The sequence below is a fragment of the Phlebotomus papatasi genome, chromosome 3, assembly GCF_024763615.1.
Source record: "Phlebotomus papatasi isolate M1 chromosome 3, Ppap_2.1, whole genome shotgun sequence".
NCBI lineage: Eukaryota > Metazoa > Arthropoda > Insecta > Diptera > Psychodidae > Phlebotomus > Phlebotomus papatasi.
Window position 1 is genome coordinate 60467614 of NC_077224.1, and position 23808 is coordinate 60491421.

At 31.8% G+C, this 23808-nt stretch overlaps 1 protein-coding gene across 6 annotated transcripts in view; it reads left to right on the forward strand.

Moving 5' to 3' along the window:
* LOC129807037 (inactivation-no-after-potential D protein) overlaps positions 1-20709 on the forward strand; it is a 75057-nt gene extending 54348 nt beyond the window's left edge. For 4 of the 6 annotated variants that reach the window (XM_055856000.1, XM_055856006.1, XM_055856002.1 and 1 more), the window contains 9 exons: positions 4987-5202; positions 9076-9186; positions 9347-9434; positions 9586-9689; positions 9845-9871; positions 11992-12082; positions 12188-12381; positions 15519-16511; positions 19753-20709. In XM_055856000.1, coding sequence (XP_055711975.1) covers positions 4987-5202; positions 9076-9186; positions 9347-9434; positions 9586-9689; positions 9845-9871; positions 11992-12082; positions 12188-12381; positions 15519-16511; positions 19753-19926 — 1998 coding nt within the window. In that variant the 3' untranslated portion in view covers positions 19927-20709. The remainder of the gene's footprint in view (positions 1-4986; positions 5203-9075; positions 9187-9346; positions 9435-9585; positions 9690-9844; positions 9872-11991; positions 12083-12187; positions 12382-15518; positions 16512-19752) is intronic. The other 2 variants (XM_055856004.1, XM_055856003.1) reach the window with 1 other exon arrangement.
* Positions 20710-23808: the final 3099 nt, after the last annotated feature.

The window sequence follows — 23808 nt, forward strand, 5'->3', positions numbered from 1 at the left end:
GATGTGAAATGAAACAAATAATTACATTTTAGTAAGTGATTCATAAAATGTGAACGGAATACTTAAAATTTCTGTTTTCACCCATCGTAAAAGAGTTGGGCAGAGCGATAAAAAACTTATTGAATGGTTACTAAAAATTCGTCTCCCAACACAAATAATCTTATTACATTTTCCAATGGAATTTTCACAGAAAATGCGCATTTTGCAAAATGTATTTTTAGTAATAGAAGGATAGTTGAGACTTAAAATAAAAGAGATTGGAAAATGAAAAAAAAAACACTTCCTTGAATGCTAGAGTATATACGAGTTAAGGTGCTGCAATTGGACTTTACTCAGTTGAGCGAACTTAATTTAATAACATTAAGTGCATTTAAGGTAAAACGTTTGAGGATAGGAATGTAAATTTTTATTTCATGAAATTGTCCCAATCTAAAGGTATACACGAGGCATAGTGGTGATATTCCATTAAAAGCATGATCTGGGGTTATTGCGGAGGTGGCTGGATCACTTTCACATGATCCTGAGTGACAAAAGCAGTATTATGCGTTTCGTCCCTAGCTCATTTCTTGGTTTGCCTGACCATGTAATTTGCCATTCTAGCACTTGTTCTGGTCAGTCTTGTGATACGGCCTGTATTCGTTTGAATTTTGTTGAGCAACTTAGGTATCTCGGTGTTATTCTGGATTCTAAACTGACCTGGACTGCTCATGCTGATATGTTAAAATCCAGCCTTATTCCCACTATACGTGGATGTTATGAATTAAGTAAATACTGCTCAGAGAGGCTCTTGAGGTCCTTCTACTTTGCTTGCATCGATAGCAGGTTAAATTATGCTCTCAATGTTTGGGGGGGTCATTCTGAGATTAGTATGCATCCAGTTTACATGTCACAAAGATTTGCTTTGAGGGCCCTTCTGGGTAAAAAGAAACGTGACTCGCTTAGACTGATTTTTATGAATTGGAGAGTTTTTCCTCTTCAATATATGTTTAAATATAAGACTCTGAGAGTGTTCTTCATGAGGGGTGGTCTTAGATGTCGTGCCAGAGAGCGATCCGATCGACATGGTCTTATGGCAGTTGTTCCTCGTCCTAGATGTGAGCGCTTTAAGAGGTCATTTTCGTTCTCGGCGCCTTCTCTTTTCAACACACTTCCTAGAAACATAAGAGAGGCTACCAGGCGGTCCGAATTTCTCGATGGCGTTCTGTCATGGCTTTGGCTGTCTTATCGCTATGAATTCCTCGAACATATAGCATAGATGTCTTTCTTTGGATGGTGCTATGCCTCTACTGTACCTGTTCTAGTGGACCTTTCCCATCCCCTGGGCTTGATGAGTTATTGCTTCAGTCCATTTTCTTTTTTTTATCTTGCTTGGATGGGGTTGTGGCCTATCATGAAGTCCTGTTTGGAGAATCTCTCGCCTCTCTCTCGCTCCATATATTGTAATTTGTAAATGCAGGACCTTATGATTTGAGCGCACAGTCTCTGTCTGGGAAGTAAGCCCTGGGGTTGCGATGATTTTGGTTTCTGCTGGTTCGGGTGCATTGTGTCATGGTGCTCTCCTCGGTTGACACTCTTGTTCTGGATATTTTAATAATCCCTGGTAAACACATCTTAATATATCCCTTTTGATTGAGTTTGCTTTAGTTTTTTTTCACTTTCTTTTCTTCCTTCCAGTTTTTTTCTTTCTTTTGTTTTCGCTTTCCTTTTCTGCCGCAACTCTGATATTCGAATCCTCAATTAATTAATTTATTATATTGTTTCTAACATTTGTTCCTTTTCTTTTTTTGGATTTATCATGTGGGTTTCTGGGTTTTCTGTTCAACTTTTGATGAACTCTTTATTATTATTTTTTCTTAATTCATATTTTTTCTTCACGCTGAATTGAACTCGTTGTGACACCACGAGCCTAGTTGCTCCTGTCACATCTACCTTGAGCATATTTCCGATTATCTCTGCAATAGGGCTTATTTTGTAATTGTAATTTATTTATTTGGTAAAATATTATATAAAAGATCGTTATACACGACAAAAGACTATACAGCCTGAGAAGAAGCATTTCCGCCGTTTGGCTTTGGAGGCTGGTCACCAACGCTAAGACGGCGGCGGACGCCTTGATTCATGCCTTATTGCTGCATACTTTTTGTTAATTGTATATGCTTAAGAGTAATAAATATATAATAATAATAATAATAATAAAAAAATGAACATGTTTTTCTCTAGCATTTTACTTTTCTCAAGTGCTTCTGCATTATCGACTTTTCATTTTGTTGGTTCCTGTCTGGACTGTTTTCCCCAGTTTTCACCGTGCTCTTAAACCACTAAACCAGGGCCCATCAAGCCTAATAAAAAGTGAAGCTATTTTTCACTTTTCCTTGTAAAAATTTTGCAGATATTGTACCGCGACTTAAACAAATTCGCTCCTATTTCTTGTATTATTCCGGCGAAAATTATGAAATATGTATTTTTAGATAGCTTTTAATACACAATTTCGAAATATATCAGACTGATAAGTCAATTCTCTTTAGGAAAAAACTTGCCAATAGTCTTCATTGTCTCTATGCAAAAACGTATGGAAAAATGAAATGTCGATAGGTCCCTGCACCAAACAATTATTACAGCAACACCAATACTGAGAAAAATCGATAATACAGAAGCACTTGAGAACAGTAAAGTGTTAAAACAAAATTTTCATTTACAATTGCAATAAAATCTATTTAAAAAATTGAGCATGTATCGACATTGATAGACCATCAATCCAAAAAAGTAATTCTTTAAAAATTATTCCAATTATTCTCTGTTTTTTTTACAAATTAACTTTTGCAAAATATTATTAATTACTAATGGAACACACATGCAGAAATTAATTGGTAAAAAAGTGTCGAATAATTTTCAAAAGACATACCATATCCCAGCTTTGCAGAGTGCTCGACCTCACGAGAAAGAACTATCCGTATATTAACTTTCCACATGTTTTTTCGATAATAGGTCCCGCTTTAATATCGATTAAATTGATTGATAAATTATAAAAAAAAACATACCGAAAAATTGCTTAAGGAAAGTACGTTTTAGAATATTTTAGCATGAGCAACAAGCTTACCAACAAATAAAAAAGAAAATATGAGATGATAAATCATTTACGGGTACTATACCGCCTCATGACTGATTCTTATTATTCACAAGTAGATCTTCAAAAATTCGAAGATCTATTTGAAAAAAAGAGACATTCTTACTTCTTGATACTTTCGCAAAATGGCTTAAGTACATCCTGTTCGAATTTCGAAGTCTTCACATTATTGTGAGGAAAAACACAAAGCAAAGACTCTATAATCATTGAGTAACTGTTATGCAAGCTTCTTGTTGCAATATTGCACAAATTTTCCACACGTCGTTCGAAAATTTAGTATGAAAATTCGAAATTGAATTTGAATTCTTTGAACATCAACGACTCTTTCTGTAAATAGAGTTCCATTTACTTTTTATCCAAGGCACTATTGGAGAATCAAACTCTACTTGTGTTAGCACGTCCAATGCAGTTGGGTTGGAAATTTCAAGATCTTTCAAAAAATTCAAATTTGAGAAAAAACAGGTTCTGCAAAGTGGTTACACTTTGATCTTAGAAAATTCGATATCGAAATTGTTTTCGAATACAGGTGTCCAAGGACGAAGAATTTACCTTGACTACCTCTAAAATATATTCGAAAATGAAAGAAATTGTAGGAGCCGTCTTCGAAATAAACCAAAAAACATGGTTTTGGAGAGGAAGAAGGGGGTGCGGAAAAAAGAAAAAAAGACTGTCCTAGATAATCTTGACTCATGGTGGGTCGTAGAAGACCGGAAGTCAATATCTCTTACCATTCGACCTCTAACCGTATCAGAAGTCGAAAACAAGTGGATTATAACTGCCCTCTCTTTGAGTTCGATAAAGTAGAGTTTGAGAATAATTTTATTTCGGAGTGACTATCGGACTTTTACTGTCAATACATGCTCCACTTATTTTATATTATATTTTTAAATATCCTTGGAACAAGGGCTATTACATTCCAGAAACAGATTAACATTGATAAATGAGATTATTATTAAAGTAATAAAGAATATTAAATCGCATTTCTATATCAATCTGCGCAACGTAATCCTTCACAAATCAATTAAATAATTCACGATCATCCGACTTTATGGTGAAATTTCTTTAAAACCATAGTTATCTCATACTGTTTGGGATTTAGGTACTCTGAAAAAATATCTTTAAAATAATCTTGTAAAATACGTTAATTTTTATGAAAAAGTAATAAGATGTTTGGCTACCTCTTGCGCCATTTGATTGTTTTTTTCATACTTTTTATTATCTTGTTAATCTGCTTAAATTATTATACAAAATTCTTGTAAGAGTTTTCTCAAAATCTGTTGTTTTATTGCAATTTAGAAAATCTGATCTGTAGAAATTATCAAATAAAACTTCACTCACAGACCATTCCCAACCAAAAAATCTATATTTTTTAGTAAATAAAACAAAAGAATTTTGACAAAACTTTTACAATATCTTGCGTAGTGAATGTAATATCTTCGTGTTTCCAATTTTAAGATATTAATATATGTTTTACATTAATCCCTGGGGTCAGTAAAACATCTTATTACTTTTTTGGTTCCAATAAGATTTTAGAAGATTTTTAAGAGCGATTTTTATCAAAATATGCTAACGTACTGCCAGACAAACACCCTCAAAACTTCGTTGGTGAATTGCTCTCAAATGGTTTCAATTGTGATATAAATGAATGTAAAATTATTTGAAATGAGGCTTATCTAAAAATACATCAATGTCACTATGATATTTAATGTTTCCAAATGATTGGGGGAGAAAGATTGTGAGGCATCGAAGAATATGATTTAAATTTTAACACATAACACCTACACTATGAATGGCATTTATAACTTTCCCAATCTACCAAAGTCAACATTATAATCTAAATGATATTGTATACCTCAACGTAGGTAAATCTTTCGGGCCACAACAAAATTGTTGGAGTGTTCATCAAAAACATCATCCCCGATAGTCCAGCTGACAAGTGTAGCTTGTTGAAAATTGGAGATCGCATTTTGGCTGTGGATGAAGTGAATTTACGTGACGCCTCACACCAATTTGCTGTCAGTGTGATCAAAAACGCTGGCCTATCGATTAATTTACTCATCGAACGCTTCAATAAATGGGTAAGTTAAATTGGTAATCCCATGCACTTAAAGCACGTCGCACTGAACATAAACATCTCTTTTCCAAATAACTTTCATCAAAATCACAACACAACGGCTTAAGAAAATCAAATATCAATCAATTCTAAAAAAATATTTGAACATTTTCCTCACGGATACCCAAGCAGCAATTTATTTAATTTATAGTAGCAATTTTTTCCAATTTTTACACAACTTTTGTTTAAAAATTCAACAACTTTTGACTCAAAATTCAACAACTTTTCTTTAAAAATTCAAAAACTTTTGTTTAAAAATTCAACAACTTTGGTTGAAATACACAAGGTTTCACACTATAATAGTGTTAAAAATTATGATCAAACTATAATAGTGTTAATTTTTGATCATGTGACAAAAAATACCATAAAGTTGTGTATTTTTTCACACTATAATAATGTGAAAAACTGTAATCATACTATAATAGTGGTAATTTTTAGAACTTGTCAAACAGTTTTAAATCACGAAACATTGTTGAAAAATTTCTATGATTATAACAGTGAGAAATTTTACACAGATCGCAATTAAATAATTAATTTATCCGATTTCACACTATTATAGTATAGCCGTACTCACTATGGCGTTGTTATCTCGTAATCTCCGTAATCTGTTATCTTGTTATAATTTTTCATTTATAAAATACATTACGAGAACATAACGAGATAACGAGATAACGATATTACAAGATAACAGCGCCATAGTGAGTACGGCTAGTGTTAAAATTTTACACATTTTCAAATTAAACAATATTGTTGAAAATTTTTCACCTATAATACTGGTAATTTTCAATCACGTGACAATAAATTACCAAAATCTTGTGCATTTTTTAAACATTTTTAAATTAAACAAATAAAATGGTCGATTTTGCATTATTATAGTAGTAAAATTTTACACATTTTTTTACTGTGTATTTTAAACCCTTTTTTCAAATCATTACTAAAAGCGCCGACTATAGACTGAAGTTAACTAAGCTTAATACAATAATAATAATTATAATTCATTGCCAATCTCCATCCCAAGCAGCATTTTTTTCTTAAAATAGTCTTGTAGAATTCCCTAAGAAAGGCACTAGAACCAAAAATCTATTTATTTACTTATAACGCTCTTGGTTCCATCACTGAGATTACTATGAGTAATGTGGCGCACTCTTAAGGATCTTAAGAGCTGTTATGGAAATTTCAATAGAAAATTTTCATTTTAAGTCTTTTAAAAGTGCACTAAAAGTCTTGTCTTATACTTGGTTCCGCCTATCTTGCAAAAAATCGTGGTAATATTTTTATCTTTCAAAAAATGCTCCGGTGTGTCCAACTTATAAAAATCGTATCAATCTCTACATTTCGCAAAATCGTACAGAGATGTTAGGTTATCGTAGAAATCATGCCGATCTGACTATTTTGCAAAAATCATGACGATTTTTCATCTTGTTAAAATTATACTGATTTGTCCATCTTTTGCAAAAACCATAACGATTTCTCCAGGAGTGGAATGACTTTCGATACTACCGAATCGATAGTATCGAAAAATATATATCTGATTAGGTAAATGACGAGTCTTGCGCATTGTTTGGCCATTTATTGTGACATTCTTAAACGAATGTGGCTGTTGATAAATATTTATATTAACTACAAAAAGTACAGATATCGCTTAAAATTTTCAGAATCGACAATCGATAGGGTAAGGGCTTACATTTTGGATAGGGTGCTTAGCTTATATGCATCAATGTTCCAAGTTTGAAGTGCGATATTTTCAATACTAATTGATTACTTTATTACTTTTCTTAAGGGTTGTTTAGAAACTTGACAAACTGTTTATCGTCGTCCAAAAAGAACAAATATTTAGATAGAATTCATTATTCATCAAATACTGGAATAAAAATCCATAATTTTAATCAATTTATTTTTAGTGTCTAATTTTACCCTCAAAGTGTCCAAATTTAGGAACTGTCCAAAATTATGAGCCCTTCCCCTCTTTAGCTAACATCTTGGTGATTTGTTAATCTGCGAAAATAATGCTACTGATCTCTCAATCTTTTGCAAAGACCTTAGCGTTTGTATATCTAAAAAAATCGTGTTGATCTATCAATGTATTTTACAAATATCGTGCTAATATGTCAAATTACGCAAAGATTTTACTGAATTTCTGATTTTTTTACATCAAATCGACGTAAATTGGTAGATTTCTTGACTTTGCGAAAAACTAAGAAAAAATCGTGCAATATTTTATCACATAATATCTGACATTATACGAGTCAAATATTAATATTGAATAGATTTAATCTCATTAAATCAATTTAATGTAATTTAATTGAATAGATTGAATAGATTTAAGAATTATATTAAATAATTTCAATATCAAATAATCTAAAGAAAGATAACCAGTGATCGGCAGTGTTCTTCCACTGAGAAAAAAAAGAGGCTACGATTAACTTTTTTTCGTCATAACATTAACACTTTTCGGGTGTAAAAATATATCAACATTTTTTAATGTAAATTTTACACCTTTTGAGGGTAAAATCAACATGAAAAAGGGTAACTTTAACCCATAACATACCTAAAAAGGGTAATATTTACACCGATTTCTGATCAATACTGCAGGGTAAAATTAATATTTCCTGAATGTTATTTTGATTTTTTCGGATTTCTCTCGGTGTCGGATCGTCAGATTATTACCATATTGTTCCATTGGTTGTACCTATTCAAATGACTTTTTAAAAATTAGTATCTACACTGAGAGAAATCCGAAAAAGTTAAAATAACATTCCGGAAATGTTTATTTTACCCTGCAGTATTGATCAGAAATCTGTGTAAATATTATACTTTTTAGGTGTATTAGGGGTTAAAGTTACACTTTTTCATGTTAATATTACCCTTAAAAAGGTGTAATATTAACATTAAAAAATGGTGATATATTTTAACACCTAAAAAATGTTAAAGTTATGAGGAAAAAACGTTAATCGCACCCCCGTTTTTTATCAGTGTACTTTTTACCATGTAACTCTCAGAAGAATGCAGTGCACTAGCTCAGATTTAATTTATAATACCAATTTTCCGTCAGACACCTGATTAATTCGTGACGATCCGAGGTACAGAGTACATAGTTGCAATTACATCTATTTTTTATGAATTACGATTGTAATTATTAATTTATTTATTTTAAAAATTTAAAGCCCAAATGCAGATAAAGTTAAATGGATCATACAAAAAATACCAAATAGTATTATGAGGCTTATATTTTCAACAAAATATCGAAGTATGTCTTCTAACATTCAGATCCTGGGTGCTCTTCTCTTATTTGGATATTCTCATCTATGAATCCTACACAGAAAAAATATTTTGTAAAATTGTTAGTAAATGTTTGTGAAATCTTATTGAGGACTTACGAAATGCTCGTGAATCATATAATCCACAAACAAGTTCGTAAAAGTTTGTACTTTTTTCACAAACATTATTCGTAAAATGATCATTTGACGAACATTTTTTGTACTTTTACAAACATTTGTTCGTAAACACACAAAAAAATGTTCGTAAAATTTTGTCATTTGTTCGTAATTTTTGTTTGGCTGGCAAAAATTTACAAACAAATGACAAAATTTTACGAACATTTTGTTGTGTGTTTATGAACATTTACGAGCAAATGTTTGTAAAAGTACAAAAAATGTTCGTCAAATGATCATTTCACGAACAATGTTTGTGAAAAAAGTACAAAATTTTACGAACTTGTTTGTGGGTTCACGAGCATTTCGTAAGTCCCCCATAGGATTTCACAAACATTTACGAACAATTTTACAAAATATTTTTTTCTGTGTAATAGTAAATTAATCAACTATACTTCTTTTTCTAGCAAAATGATATTTTCAACGTATGTGACGGTGATGATAAATCTGTAGCACTGGAAAAGCGCCAACCACCACCTGTAACACCGTCCAGAACACCTGAATTAGTTGTGGTGCAAGTAAGAACAATTTTGTTGTAAAATTTCAATTAAACCAAAATACTATACATCTTGGTTCAATTTAAAGTACAAGAGAGTTTTAAGTGAAATTTGTAATTGCATTTTATATTCACAAAATCCACCCATCTCACTTTCCCTATATCTTTGCATTTTAATGAAGGGGTCCAATTCAGCTGAGGTGAAACCTTCTGGCAAAAGTGATGAAAAGTCTGGTGGAAATGCAGAAACAATAATAAAGAATTCAAATGGTGAGTTTGCAACTCTGACTACTATATCTCATCCTGCCCCACATTCAACAACTCTCTATCCCTTCAATAAATCCCACGAGCAGTCATGAACAAGAGAAAAATTTCCATGAAATAATAAAGAATACACCATGTAATGCATATATTTTCGCAGATACTGGGAAAATTGCTGCAAAAATTGATGATGAATCATCTGGAAGTAGCGATGAGGATAGTCGTGATATGTCTGGCAGAGTTTTAACTAAAGCTGGCATGGAGGTAAGTTCTTGGAATAAGCTGAACAAATAAATTTGTTATAGAGAAAAAAAGATCCATTCAAATATTGCTTTTCACCTTGAACAAATTTCAACGAAATATTAATCAATTAAAATTGTAATAAATCATTCATCCGGACGCTTTGGATGCTAAATCAGAAGAAAATTCCAATTGCGACACCAACGGTTAGACTTACATTTTTGCACAATAATTTACATTAGATGACTGTTATTTAAAATTAAGGATTTTCTTATATAAATGTCTTTTAAAATATTATGTGTGTTACATCAACGTTTAACCCTCAATTGTCCAAAAAAAAAATTGGAAATTTTCAATTGGTGCATTTATACGTTATCTTTCTTATTAGAATACTTCTCATGACCTGTGCATTTTTCAAATGACACATTTTATTTTGGATGTTTCGATTTAAATACCTTAACTGGCAGTTAGCGAAGACACATACCAGGCATCTTACAAAGAAAATACTGCTATAAACCTACTTCTTATTAGATCTGCTTAAAAATTATACATTATTACCGCTTTACATCTCTCTTCTTATGATTATTTCTCTGCAAAAATTAAGTTTAATTTAAATAATATTCGAGATAAATAAATCAGTTACGATTACTTGATCAATTCATTACCGAATGGGACTGATAGGGCTGAATAAGAAATGACGAAGAACTTTCCAAAAAATTCAAATTTAACCAGATCGGTTAAAAGAAGAAGCCCTCCAAAGTCATTGATTTTTCGGTGATAAGTATATTCGGACAAATTGTATTGTATTGTATTTTATTACCAACATGTATCTTTACATTAGCCCCCCCCCCATGCCAAGCGTCCGCCGCCATCTCAGCGTTGATGACTAGCCTTCAAAGGCAAACGGCGGAAATGCTTCTTCTCAGGCTATATAATCTTTTGTCGTATTAAACGATCTATCTGCGAATTGATAAGCGGTACTCACCAGAATTTTAGGACTGGGGGAAACTACCAGATACAAAATGTTCGCCTAGGCTACCTCTAAAACATATTCAAAAAAGAAAGAGATCTGTAGCACCGTTTTCACAATAAACCAAAAAACATGGTTTTGGAGGAGTTGGAGGAGGATGAGGGGAAAAGGGAAAAACATCTGGGGATAATGTATTTTATTGGGGGTCACCGAAGATCGGAAGTTGATATCTTTTACCGTTTAAGCTCCAGAGCGGTGAAAAAGAACAAGTTTTACTCATGGTTGCATCGGTTTAGTTTCTGTGGTGTGTATCTTGGCTAAATTAAAAAAAAAAATTAAGCCTGAATCTTTCGTCATCGTTTAAATGGTATATTATCAGTCTTCATTTTGTCATGAAAGAAATTAAAGGAACAAGATTAGTACTCTTGTCTCATTATCATTGACTAAGTCCTTAGATGTTTTTCATTGCGGTTTTTTATCGCTTTCTCAACTTTGCGCGAAAATTTACTATGCAAATTCGAAATTCAGTTTGAATTTTTCAAACATCTAACGACGCATTGCTTAGATCAACAATTGTACAATTGTATTTCGACTGCTCAGAATAAGAAACAAATAACTCGCAGTAGGCAAATTTTACAGAAGAGCGATTTGAAGCTGAGATTTTACATGCAGAATATAGAATTTTTTAGATTTAAAATCTCAATAACTTTGAAAATAATTATCTACTGAGTATAATATTCCCAGGAAGGTAGAGAGTATAAAGAAGTATTCAAAAAGCGAATAAAATGATTTTTGTAAAAAATCGAGTTGTTCGATTTATATTCTTATATTTACAGTGTTACTTGCCTTTTAGCCGAGACGCTTTTAGAAAAGAAAATTCCAAATATGATTACGACATCTGTCACTAATCGTAATCAGTCAAATTCAAAAATTCGAGTTTCGAATATTTTTTTTTTAATCTCGAACGGTTACCCTTGCGGTTACCTATTGCAGAGGTAACCATTCGAACCTAGACAATTGAGGGTTAAAACCAAATAACTATTAAATATAAATTTGATAAAGTTTGGAATCTACAATAATAATTTTCTAATTTTATTTTGACTATTATTCTTATTGCATGAATAAATTTTCATTTCATAATGTATAATTAAATTTTAATATTCTTTTTTTATATGAAAAAAACTACATTTAAAATTGATAGTCATTTTTATCGTTCATTATAACTTATAACTTTCGATGTCATGCTAGACGTTTTTTTTTTCCTATTAAGTGGATATAGAACCATTGCAAATAGATTGACGAGCGAGAAAAACTTTCACTTCGCGTGGTTTAAAGTCTTTTGCTCTTTATTTATAGATTGACAGAGCATCAGCTGGCAACGTAAAGTTGAATAAGAATGAAATGGCAAAAGAAGATGAAGCAGAGGATGAGTTTGGCTACACATCGTGTAAGTCATGCAATTTATCTTTAATCAAATGCATGCTGCTGCTAAAGCATTATAAGTAGCTTAACATTTATTTTTTCGTCATTTTCACAAACTTCTCAAAATCAGATAAATTGAGAAAGAGATATGGAGCTCTGGGAACGGTGATTCAGCACCAATTGAAAAAGATGGAAAAGGGCAGCATGGGAATATCTCTGGCTGGACATAGGGACAGAAATAAGATGGCATGCTTTATTGCCGGCATCAATCCAAAGGGTCTGGCAGCTCAATCGGATTTAAAAGTTGGAGATGAGATTCTCGAGGTAATAATATAAGACAATATTCCATATCCCAAAATAAATAAAAACATTTACTACCAACTATGAAAAATGAGCAGTAATAATATAAGTGACGAAGTGAGAAAACATTTCCTTTAGGAGAGCTATTTGGTACTTAAACTAAAATTTAAGACTGTAAAGTTTTTGAAATTTTCTTGAAAATGGTTATTGAAGATCCGAACCAATATCTCTAACAGCATAACCTCAAAGTAAGAGATAATATCAATATGTATTTATTTCTCTCATTTCTTCTTCTAAATTGTCTAGAAAAACGTCAGACAAACGTCTTCAAATTTTTCTAAATATAATTATAAGTCCAGTTAAAAGATACATTAATTTATTTAACCAAAAGGTACTTTAAAAAGTTAGATTAGATTAGGTTATGATGTACCTAACCTCACACATTTTGACACATTTTATCTACCGTTAAAATTTGATTTTTATTCTTTTTATCACTTAATTTGCAATTTTAAATGCAAATTAAATCACTTTGATTATCTTCCTCGCAAATCGAAATCTCTTTTCGTTTAAGTATTAAATTTAGAGGTCAAAACTTTCTAAAATAGAAACACTTTGCAAATAATCATATTAGTAAATGAATAGAAGATTTACCATCCTTCATTACCTCATACCTTCAACGGAGCAATCAGAGATGAAAGCTTTCTGAACAAAATCGATTTTTCAACTGATCAAAATTTATTTGTAGGAGAGACTGGGGCAAAAAGTCACAAAACGTATATTTTATTTTTTTGTAAGCTACTCGAACGCTTCAAAAATTTCTAAATAGCACAGTTTTATAAGAAATTTACCGCTCTATACTCTATTTTGTTCCATACCTTTTGTCACATTTTACCCCAAGTGGCCATTTATAATAAAAGGATTTCTGGAGAAAAGAACCTTTGTGAAATTCTAAAATAGATAGCGGATTCGTATTCAAAGAATCCAAATTATGTAGGAAATATCCATCAGTGCAGTGCATCAATTTTGGAAAATAAGTAGATAATAATTGTTATCTTCTGCAAGAAAAATATTTCAAAAACAGGCCTAAAAATTTCAATATTGTTTTATTTTCTAAATTCCTTGTTCGAATTCTAAGAAACTTACAACATTAAGGAAGGTCTATAAAGGCTATCCATAGAAAAACATTTGAGTCGCTATCTTTTTTATCTTGGAAGATATTGAATTCTAAATTTTTCGATTTTGTGACTTTTTGCCCCAGTCTCCCCTATACATTCTATCGTTTATGTGTTTGGCACACCTTTTAGATTGATATAATTTCATGAAATCAAAATTCGTGTGCCTTTCTTTCTCAAAAGATTTGCATAAGTTTATCCCATTCTTTCAGACTCAAAATTGGACTGAACTAAATTTAATTTGATGTGATGTTCAAAAGAAGAAGAAGAGTCTGAAAGAGTGGGATAGACTTATGCAAAGCTTTTAAGAAAGAATGGGATATGAATTTCGATTATATGGAATTTTCCTGATCTAAATTTTCTAAAATTCAATTTCTTATTCCTTTCTTTCTCAAACGTAATGTATAGTTCTATCATACGCTTATCCAAAAAGACAAATTCAATTTAGGTTTAAATGCGAAGAGTCGAGTAGTCGTAAACAATACGTTAGAAAAAGATGTGCTAAATGCATTACTGAACCAATTGAATTTTTATTGCTAGTTTCGAATTAATAACTGATCAGTTTAATTTTATTTTACTGATCAAATTTGCTATTTTTCCCAACCAAAATCAATTTTTTCACTTACAAAATTTGATTTTTAGCTGACCAAATGTGATACAACGTAAATGTCAGGAAATTTTCATGAAATCCAAATTTCAATGTCTAATCTTCTCCTGCATACTCCTCTTCTTCTTCTTGTGAATGTCATGACAAATAGGGGAAAGTACTCACCTTTCGAACGTTCATGCCTTCGAATAATGTGAATTTCTCATATTTTTCCTAAGAGAATTACACATAATTATAACGTAATTATCAATAATTGATGATAAGATAACTAAAATTTAATAAAAATGTGCAAGTCTCTTAAGAAAAGTAAAAGAAAATTCACATTATTCGAAGGCATGAAAATTCGAAGGGAAAGTACTTTCCCCTACAATTTAGATTTGAGTGCAAAAGAGTAAAATAAACACACGGAATAAAAGGAATAACATTGAGAAAAAGGAATGAAGATTTTGATATCATAAAATTTTCTCATCTAAAAGATGTGTAAAGGTATTATTCACAAAATTCTATTTTGACTGAGAAAATTGAATTCCTCTTACTGCTCATTATCATAAATCAATCAGTTTTATTTTTTTTATCAAATTTTCTATTTTACTAACCAAATTTAATTTCTTTGTACTAAAATATTAAACACTGCGTTCCAGCCTTTTATAACCTCACTTTTAAAAGTATTCTCCTCATCAAATAACTCCTAAATGAGTTTTGAATCAGTTCTAAATATAAAAGTTCAATGCAAAATTGACTTTCTGAAGTAAAATTGAAGAACTTTTTCATAATTAAAAAATCTTTTACATCATTATAGGTTATGATATTTAAAATAACCTCACTTTTTTGACTTAACCTCTTGTCTATTTTTACAACATTCCCAACACAAAAAAAAACAAAACTATTATCACTTTGATTAATTTGTTTTGGGGTTTTAAAGCAATGTTAAGACGGCAATGGCATCTATTACCACAGATTAATTCATTAACAATTTCACAATTAATTCACAAAATTATGATAAAATAGTAGGTGAGATTGTTACACAGAAATCCGAAAAAATTAAAATAACATTCCGGAAATGTTAATTTTACCCTGCAGTATTGATCCGAAATCTGTGTAAGTATTATGCTTCTTCGGTGTATTATGGGTTAAAGTTACCCTTTTTCATGTTATTTTTACCCTTAAAAAGGTGTAAAATTAACATTAAAAAATGTTGATATATTTTTACACCTGAAAAGTGTTAAAGTTATGAGGAAAAAAAGTTAATCGCACCTCCGTTTTTTCTCAGTGTAAGAATCTCACTTAATATTCTACGACTGAGTTGAAAAAACTAATTTGCTTTTCAATAAAAAAAGCCATAAGGAGTAGTCAAATTTATTTTCTACTCGTCTTATCAATAGGTCAATGGAATTGTTCTCCATGGAAGAAGCCACCTAAATGCATCGGCAATCATAAAATCCCTTCCGGGTCCCATTGTTAAATTTATTCTGTTGCGAAAGGAGAAGAATCTGGAGGATTTAGCTGTGAGACCAGTGACACAGTTTCCAATAAATCTCGATACCGAGGCAGAGAGTATTGCTGCGAGTTTCAAGAATGCCCGAACGCTCACAATGCAAAAGACTGGTCACAGTCTTGGCATTATGATAATCGAGGGGAAGCACTCGGATGTTGGACAGGGAATATTTGTTTCTGACATCCAAGAGGGCTCAACAGCCGAACGAGCTGGACTGTGTGTGGGTGATATGATCCTATCTGTGAATAGTGACTCTCTACTTGGATGCAATTATGAGACAGCTGCAGGTCTGCTCAAGAAAACCGAAGGACTGGTAACCCTAAAAATCTGCAATCCCAACAGAAAAGAAGACACCAAGGATACCATTGTCAATGACATCACAAGAAAATCCCTGGAGAGACCACGTGATGACGATGGGAAGCAAATAAGTCAGCCAGTAACGCCAAAATCTCACAAATCCGCCAAAGATATGGCCCCAGAAATTCAAAAAGAAATCACCGCAAATCGTGAGTCAATTATTGAAATCAATGCCGAAAAGAAGCCGCTGGGTATTCATGTGGTGGGTGGATGTGATACCATTGTGAAGAATGGAGCTGTGATTGTTCAAATCTATCCAAGTGGTGCGATTGCCAAAGATGGACGCCTTCGAGTCTTCGATCAGATTCTCGAGATAAATGGCATAAAGCTAACAGCTGAGAAGAGTGCAGAAGCCATCAAGAAAGTCTTAGTGGCGCAATATGATAAGCTAACCATTAGTATTTGGCGTTCTGACCCAATCGACACCCAATCATTCGACGTGGACCTGATAAAGAAGAGTGGCAAGGATCTTGGAATACAATTCTCTGATCACAATGGCCACGGGCTCGTGATATCTTCAATCGTGAGTAACTTTTTGCAGTAAAATAAAGCACACCCACAATTTTATTTAGCCACGCCCCCTTTTCAGGAAATCGATCCTAACTAATTTTTTTCGTGGGATAATGTAGCACTTATGTACTATCCCTCCCTCCCTAATTTATTCTTAGGAAAGATCGTAAGCTGCCCAAGTACCAAAAATTTTCCACACCCTTTTCGGAAAACATAAATATTTGAAGATGTGCAAAAATTTGCCTCGTATTTGCAATGTTCTGTTCAGACGTAATTGAATATCCGTTTGGAATTAATACCTGTAGGGGAATTCTGTAATTTTCGTGGCATTGTCACGCGTGAGTTCGAAACCTGACAATGCCATTCGAGCTTTTTTTGTCATATGAGTTCGAAAATGCAATTCATTGAAATTTTAATGAAATTCCTTTACTTGATGATTTTATGAAAATACAGTACGTCTTGATTGATTTGTTTAACAAAATTCATTGTCATTTGAATTGCCAGAAATCTCAAATTATGTGACTTCTGACAATACCACGTGAGCTCAAATGGCAATGTCACGGCTACAGAATCGCATTTTTGTAAAAGCTCTCCTAAGATTCGAACACAATTTGTCATATGGCATTGCCAGAGCATTACAGAATTCCCCTCCTGGGCTGTTTTGATTTTTAGAACCCAAGCAGCATTTTCGACCAAAGAGATGTAGTCTTATGATTTTAAAGGATTGAGATTGAATTGTCCCAAAATCCGCTTTTGGAACAATTCAATCACAATCCAATATGCGGCGGTGTAAATGACCTCATTGAAAAACTCCATGTTATTGAATTATAAATACCCTAATTATGACTACGAAAACCGATTTTTGGCACATACGATAGTCCATAATCTATGAACGTCAAAACGTGTGCATGGACCTGATCTGACGAAGTGAAGCTGAGTGTAAAGAATCTCAGCTAAAAGTGCTACCGAGCACGTCAATTTGACAAAAAGTCTTGCTCGAACCTCGAAATTCGAAAGTTTGAATTTCAAAATGCCTGATTACCCGCTACATTTGCCAAACATGGCTTCTAGCCACTTCTATCTTTTACAAAACGTTAAAAACTTGATTCGTCGAAAATATTTTTGCAATACTTTCAGAAACACACTCATGCTAGAAAAAAGAATTCCTGTAGAGTTTTTGTAGCAAATTCATTGAAGCCAAGAGAGATTATAGAAGTTACCTTTGAATCTTTTAATGATGGCTAATCATCAATGGAAATTTAGACTGCTAAATATTATAAGCAATTGTCCTCAAAAAATATCATTTTGACGAAATTTTGACATTTCCTCTACTCAAAAAATAATTTTATAACTCAATTTTATAAAAATAACCTCACAAAAAAAATTCAAAAAAAAATAAAGAGGAAAATTTCCCTCTGATGCGTGTAAATGAAGTAGATTTTTATAAAAACAAATTAAAGTGAACTTTTCAAAAGAAATCCCTTATTTTTTGTGCAATATAGCAAAATTTTGTCTGAACACGATTATGGAAAGCGCTTTTGCACCTTCACTTAAATTCTTTTTGCAGGAGGAGCATTGGTGCATTTATAATTAGGTATATAAACACAATATTCACGCTCAAAATAGATTTACTTGATATATTAACGCCAACGCCATTATTCTTACAGACTATGTTGTCTATTCCGAAAGGAATCTTAAGGCGTTGTATCTTTAAAACCACATTTAAAGATACATTTATCGTATCTTTATAAGTTTTTAAATGTCAAATTTCTTAAATTTTTTAACTAAACTGTAACAAAAACTTCTCAATAACAAAGATAAAAAGCAAATAACAAACTTTTGAACCGTGGTCGAACACACGTCTTAACGGTTACTGAATTTAAATTCTGTACATTAATAATTAATTCATTACAAACTCTATTGCTTTAGATAGAATAACTATCCAAGGACACAAATTGGCAACTAGAATTAAAAACAGGAAAGAGAATGGAGGTCAATATTAACAAATTCGACGGGATATCGAATTTTCCATCCGCCATTTTGAGCAAAAATCTTGCATGACTTTTCGCGAAGCGAAAAAAGAACAACAAAATGTATTTTTATCTCTGTCGGATTATTTTTTCCAAGTAATTTAAGGACTAAAGTAACTAAAAATCTATTCCCGACAGAAATTCTAATATCAATTGTTCAGGAATAAATTATCTAAAATCACTCAATTTGCGTATGATGTATAATACCATGGTAAGGAATGGGTTAACCTTAACTCAGAATAGGAGCTTTTTATGTCAGAATTGAGGGGTCTACTTCACAGTATCTTTTAACAACGTTTTTTGCGCCCTAAACGCAATCGTTTAAAATCGGAAGTCCTGGAAGAGGTTCTCGGTTAAAAAGTCTAATTCCGCATTTCTTCTTGACGGTTCTCATCTTTCAATTACCTCAGATATGACTAAGTCAAAATGTCAGACTTGTTTAAATTTACGTCATGATGACTAGTTTTTGCTACATGGGTATCGCATATCACGCAATGACATTTCACACTTTAAAAATCAAAATGGCGATTTTGTAAAGTTTTTTTCTCATAAAGATTGTTTTCTTTCAAAATATTTAGCCTACTGCAAAAATACCTCTACTGATAGGAAGGTCTTAAAATTCTGTACAACCTAAATGTGTTTTCAATTTTCTTGTGTTAAGGCGTCTACACATTGGGAGCAATTTTCGTCAAAAATTGATTTTTTGAAGGAAATTGCCTGGAGTGCTGTAGGTGGAAACGACAAAATTCTGTCAAAAATGCAATTTTTGACGAAAATGGTTTGCAATGTGTTGAGGCCTTTAGGGATTCTGCACATTGAGAGCAATTTTCATCAAAAATTGCATTTTTGACAGAATTTTGACGTTTCCGGCTACAACAGTGCAGACAATTTTTGACAAAAATTGCTCCCAATGTGTAGTGGCCTTTACGTATTCTTTAAATTAACGACAAAATATTAACTTAATTGCTCTTTAGCAAGCATATGTCCTGACTGATTTTTGTACACGTTTGAAAATAAATTAATCGTCTATAATCATGTCCCATAACTTTACTGAATATGGAAAATTTGAGAAATCTCCACTAGAAGTAGCAATTTACACAGAAAATTGAGGAATATTAATTTAAAAAAAATATCCACTGTCGAGAAATAGGTCATTGCACTAAAAAAATATTCTGAAAATCACAATTTCTCCCTGAAAGACTCTATCTTTATCTCATTCAACAGCTTCCTGGAGGAATTGCAGATACTGATGGTAGGATACAAAAGGGTGACACTGTTTGTGGAGTGAATGGTGAATCTCTGACTAATCAACCGTACGATGTCTGTGCAATTCTTCTTAAAGTATGTCAAGGAAAGACCAATTTAAAACTTCTTAGACCAGCACCAAAGAAACGTTGAACATTTTATCCTTCTTACAAATAAAATAAAAACCATGTAGTTGTCAAAAATAAGCGAGAGGAAAACAACCCAGTAGAAAAAAAAACAAAAGAAATTATATAAAACACATTACGAAATGATAAGAGAGAGAAATAAATTGAATCTATTGTAGATGTTATAATTATGCCAAATTTTTAAAAAGAAAACAAAATTATATCTTTGACAAAAGATAGAAAAAATAAAACATATTATTAAAAAGTCAAATTATTAGCCAAAAAAAAAATTATATATTATAGTAACTATATTAAAAAAAAAGTGAGTCATTGAATTATTCAAAAAACTATTCAGAAATTTCTTTGTATTGTAGCCAATTATTTCCCCTTTCAAAATGAAGAGCATCAAACTCTTTTTTTTATCAAGAATTTCTTTTCCTCAAAGAATAAAGAAAAAAAATGTAGTTACTCTGTTTAGGAATCTTTCAATTTTTAATCTAAGAAAAATATTTATTAAATCATTACCATAAAAAAAATGAGACAAGAGAAAAAAAATTAGAGAATGTGCATTTTATGAGTCCAAAGTTATGAAATCAACTTCTAAACTTATGTCAAAAAAAGGAAAATTTTAAATTTAAAAAAATTTCTATGTGAATTATATTATGAGACATGAATTATACTTCAAAAAAAAAGATGAGAAAAAACTAGCCAAAAATTACTTATATATATTAAATATCACTTATTAACATAATTTTATGATTGTATTATTAAAAGAAGAAAAATAATAGGAAGTACAATCCAATATATAGAATGTCGTGCAGTCTTTTATTCATCATTTTTTGGATTATGGAGAAATTTCTCATGAAAAGTCACTATTTTACGTGAACTTGCACTTTAAGCTTCTGTTAGAATTTCGAATCGGCTTGGCTTGGCTTTGGACTTTGGAGTGCGGCTTTGTCTAGCTAGCTGGACTACCTAATCTAGCTAGTCCAGAACCTCACATTTCCTGACAAACTTAGGGGCCTAGGCCTTTTTCATAAGTTCAAAAAGCAAAAATATTATTAAAAAATGGGTCTTGACTTAAATTTTTGATGTGTAATATTTTATATTTTTTCATTTTTCAAGTGTCTTTTCGGAAAAAACAACTATTCCAAGTTATAGAAGGTTTATTAGAGTTAACTCTTTCCGGACCACAACATATCCAGCGAACGATTTTCAGTAAAACTCACTTTATTGTAAGTCTTAGTGGTCAAATATGATACTTTTGTAGAGAAAGAATTTTCTCCGCCTCTGGGAAATTGGAAAACTCATGGGAACTCTCGTCCCCTAAAGAATGCAAAAGATAGAAACTTGGACAAACTTCAATTTTCCAAAAGCCAATAATATCAATTTTGTGAATTATTTTTGCGTGTCAAATGACTCCTTTACAATGTTGATCACTAAAACAAGAAGAATTATTGACCAGTATCTTGTGGGATGTCCAGGAAGTGCTAAAAAGGACACCCAGCTCCTGCTTGCCAACAGATTCCTCAAAATATTTCACAGAATAGCACTTTAACACACATTTCTCTCAACAGGATGTTATTGCAGACACATTAAGCTTTCTCAAGAGCCAAAAAAACACTTCCTGGACAATCAGAATTCACCAAAATCTGGAAGAATAGGAAAAACTTCCCCGAAAGCAATCTTTTTCGCTGCCAAATGTCAAAATTATCGGCCATATTGACAAAAATTTCGCTCCCGCTTGAATTTTCTTACAAGGTTGGTGTCAAAAAGCAAATGGCGGGCATTGGCGGGATAACCTTACATTTGACCTCTATATTTTTGGGGACGAGAGTACCCATCAACTTTGAACAAGTTTTTTGAAAATTTATGAAAAAATTGTTTTTCGAATTTATGTAATTTGTAATTGTTAGTTATCATACTTATTAGCCCCGAGAGGTTTTTCCTTATTCGGGTCTAGAAATATGAAAAAAGTCACAATATCTGCAAGGAAGCAGAAAATCGAAAATTCACGATTTTTGACCAAGAATATCTTAGCTCAGGAGTTAATTGGGATCCTGCAAAAAATATCCTAGATTTGGACATCCTTATAGTTTGTAATCATCCACAAGAATCGGAATTTTATCGATTCTAAATAGTCTAAAAAAATTATTTTTTTCATGGGTACCCAGAGTCCCAAAGGAGACGAAAGAGTTAATGTTAATTATGAAAATCATTTACACGAAAAGGGTCGTTTTTTTGGGTGGAGGAAAATACACAAAGATTATCACCTTTGCAGCTCAGAAAAATTGGACTTTGCAGCTTCGTAAAAATATTTGTCAAAATTATTGACCATCGACTTTGAGAATTCCTCACTGTTTCGGGTCACATCACACTGTGGGCGCCACCCTGGAATATTTGACGCATTCAGAAATTCTACTAAATAAATTAACAAGAAAATTGGGATATTAAACAATTTTCATCAAAATAATATCAAATCAAAATTAGACTTTAACGCTTTTTTGTTTTACTTTTGTCAAATCGAACATTTAATCCTTTAACGACGAGACACTTTTTATGGACTGAAAATCAACAATAAAAATTAAACTGGAAAACATAATCAATGATAAGTCTTACATCTAACCTTGGAAAATCCAACAGAGTCTGATTCGGTTTATTTTGTGCCTCTATGAACGATAGGGACAAAAATAGCCTAAAAATTTAAGTTATTTTTCTGACAATACCAATGAATAATATTTTTCGCTTTAATGAAAAAATATTACGTATGCGCATTGTAGTTTTTATTGCCAAAAGGGTTTTGCTTAAAAAATATTAGAAGTATGAAAAATAAATAAAATCAATTATGAATTTGAGAATTTAAAAATTCGCAATTTTTGAGCTTAAATATTTACTACATAGCAAATAGCTAAAGATTTGCAAAAAATATTCTAGATTCCTTCAATCTTCTACTTTACAATAATGTACAAAGAAAAAAAAATAACTTTAGGTAGTCAGGAAAAAATATTTTCTTTATGGGACACCGGTGTTCCAATTGTCCTTAAAGGTTTAAACCTAAATCTGCTTATGGTAGGTGTAATTCTATCATTGCCCAAATGATGCATTTTAAGCATTTCTCATCCAATTGGCCTTATTTTCAAGCGGAATTTTCTACATTTTACTTTAAATTGGTCACTGGTAATTTTCAAAAGATATTCTGTAAGACAAATTGGGGGTATTAGAGAAAATCCAAGGATTACAAGGTGTGATTATGAGAGAATCACACCTAATAGACTGTCAGAATGCAGTGAAAAATGAGTTTTTAAGTGTCACAAAAACATGTGTTAGAAAAATATAATCAAATTGACTTTAAACGCATGATATAATACCTCCTACGAATGGTTAACCCTGTAAGGACGATTGGAACACCGGTGTCCCATAAAGAATATAATTTTTCCTAACTACCTGAATTTTTTTTGTCATGTTTGTACGTAATTGCAAAGTAGAAGGTTGAAAGAATCTCGGATATTTTTTGCAAGTCTCCAACTATTTGCTATATATTATAGTAAATATTTAAGCTTAAAAATGACGAATTTTTAAATTCTCATATTGAAAAATGATTTTAATTATTTTTTACACTTCTAATTTTTTTTCAAGCCAAACCGTTTTGTAAAAAGAAACTACAATACTTATGCGTAATATTTTTCATTAGACTGAAAGTTATTATTCATTGGTATTCTCAGGAAAAATAACTTAAATTTTGGGCTTTTTTTGTCCCTATTGCTCGTAGAGGTAAAAATGCATCGAATCAGAATCTTTTGGATTTTCCAAAGTCACATGTAAGACGTTTCATTGATTTTGTTTATCGGTTGAATTTTTACTGTTGATTTTCGGTCCGTAAAAAGTGTCTCGTCGTTAAAGGGTTAAAACA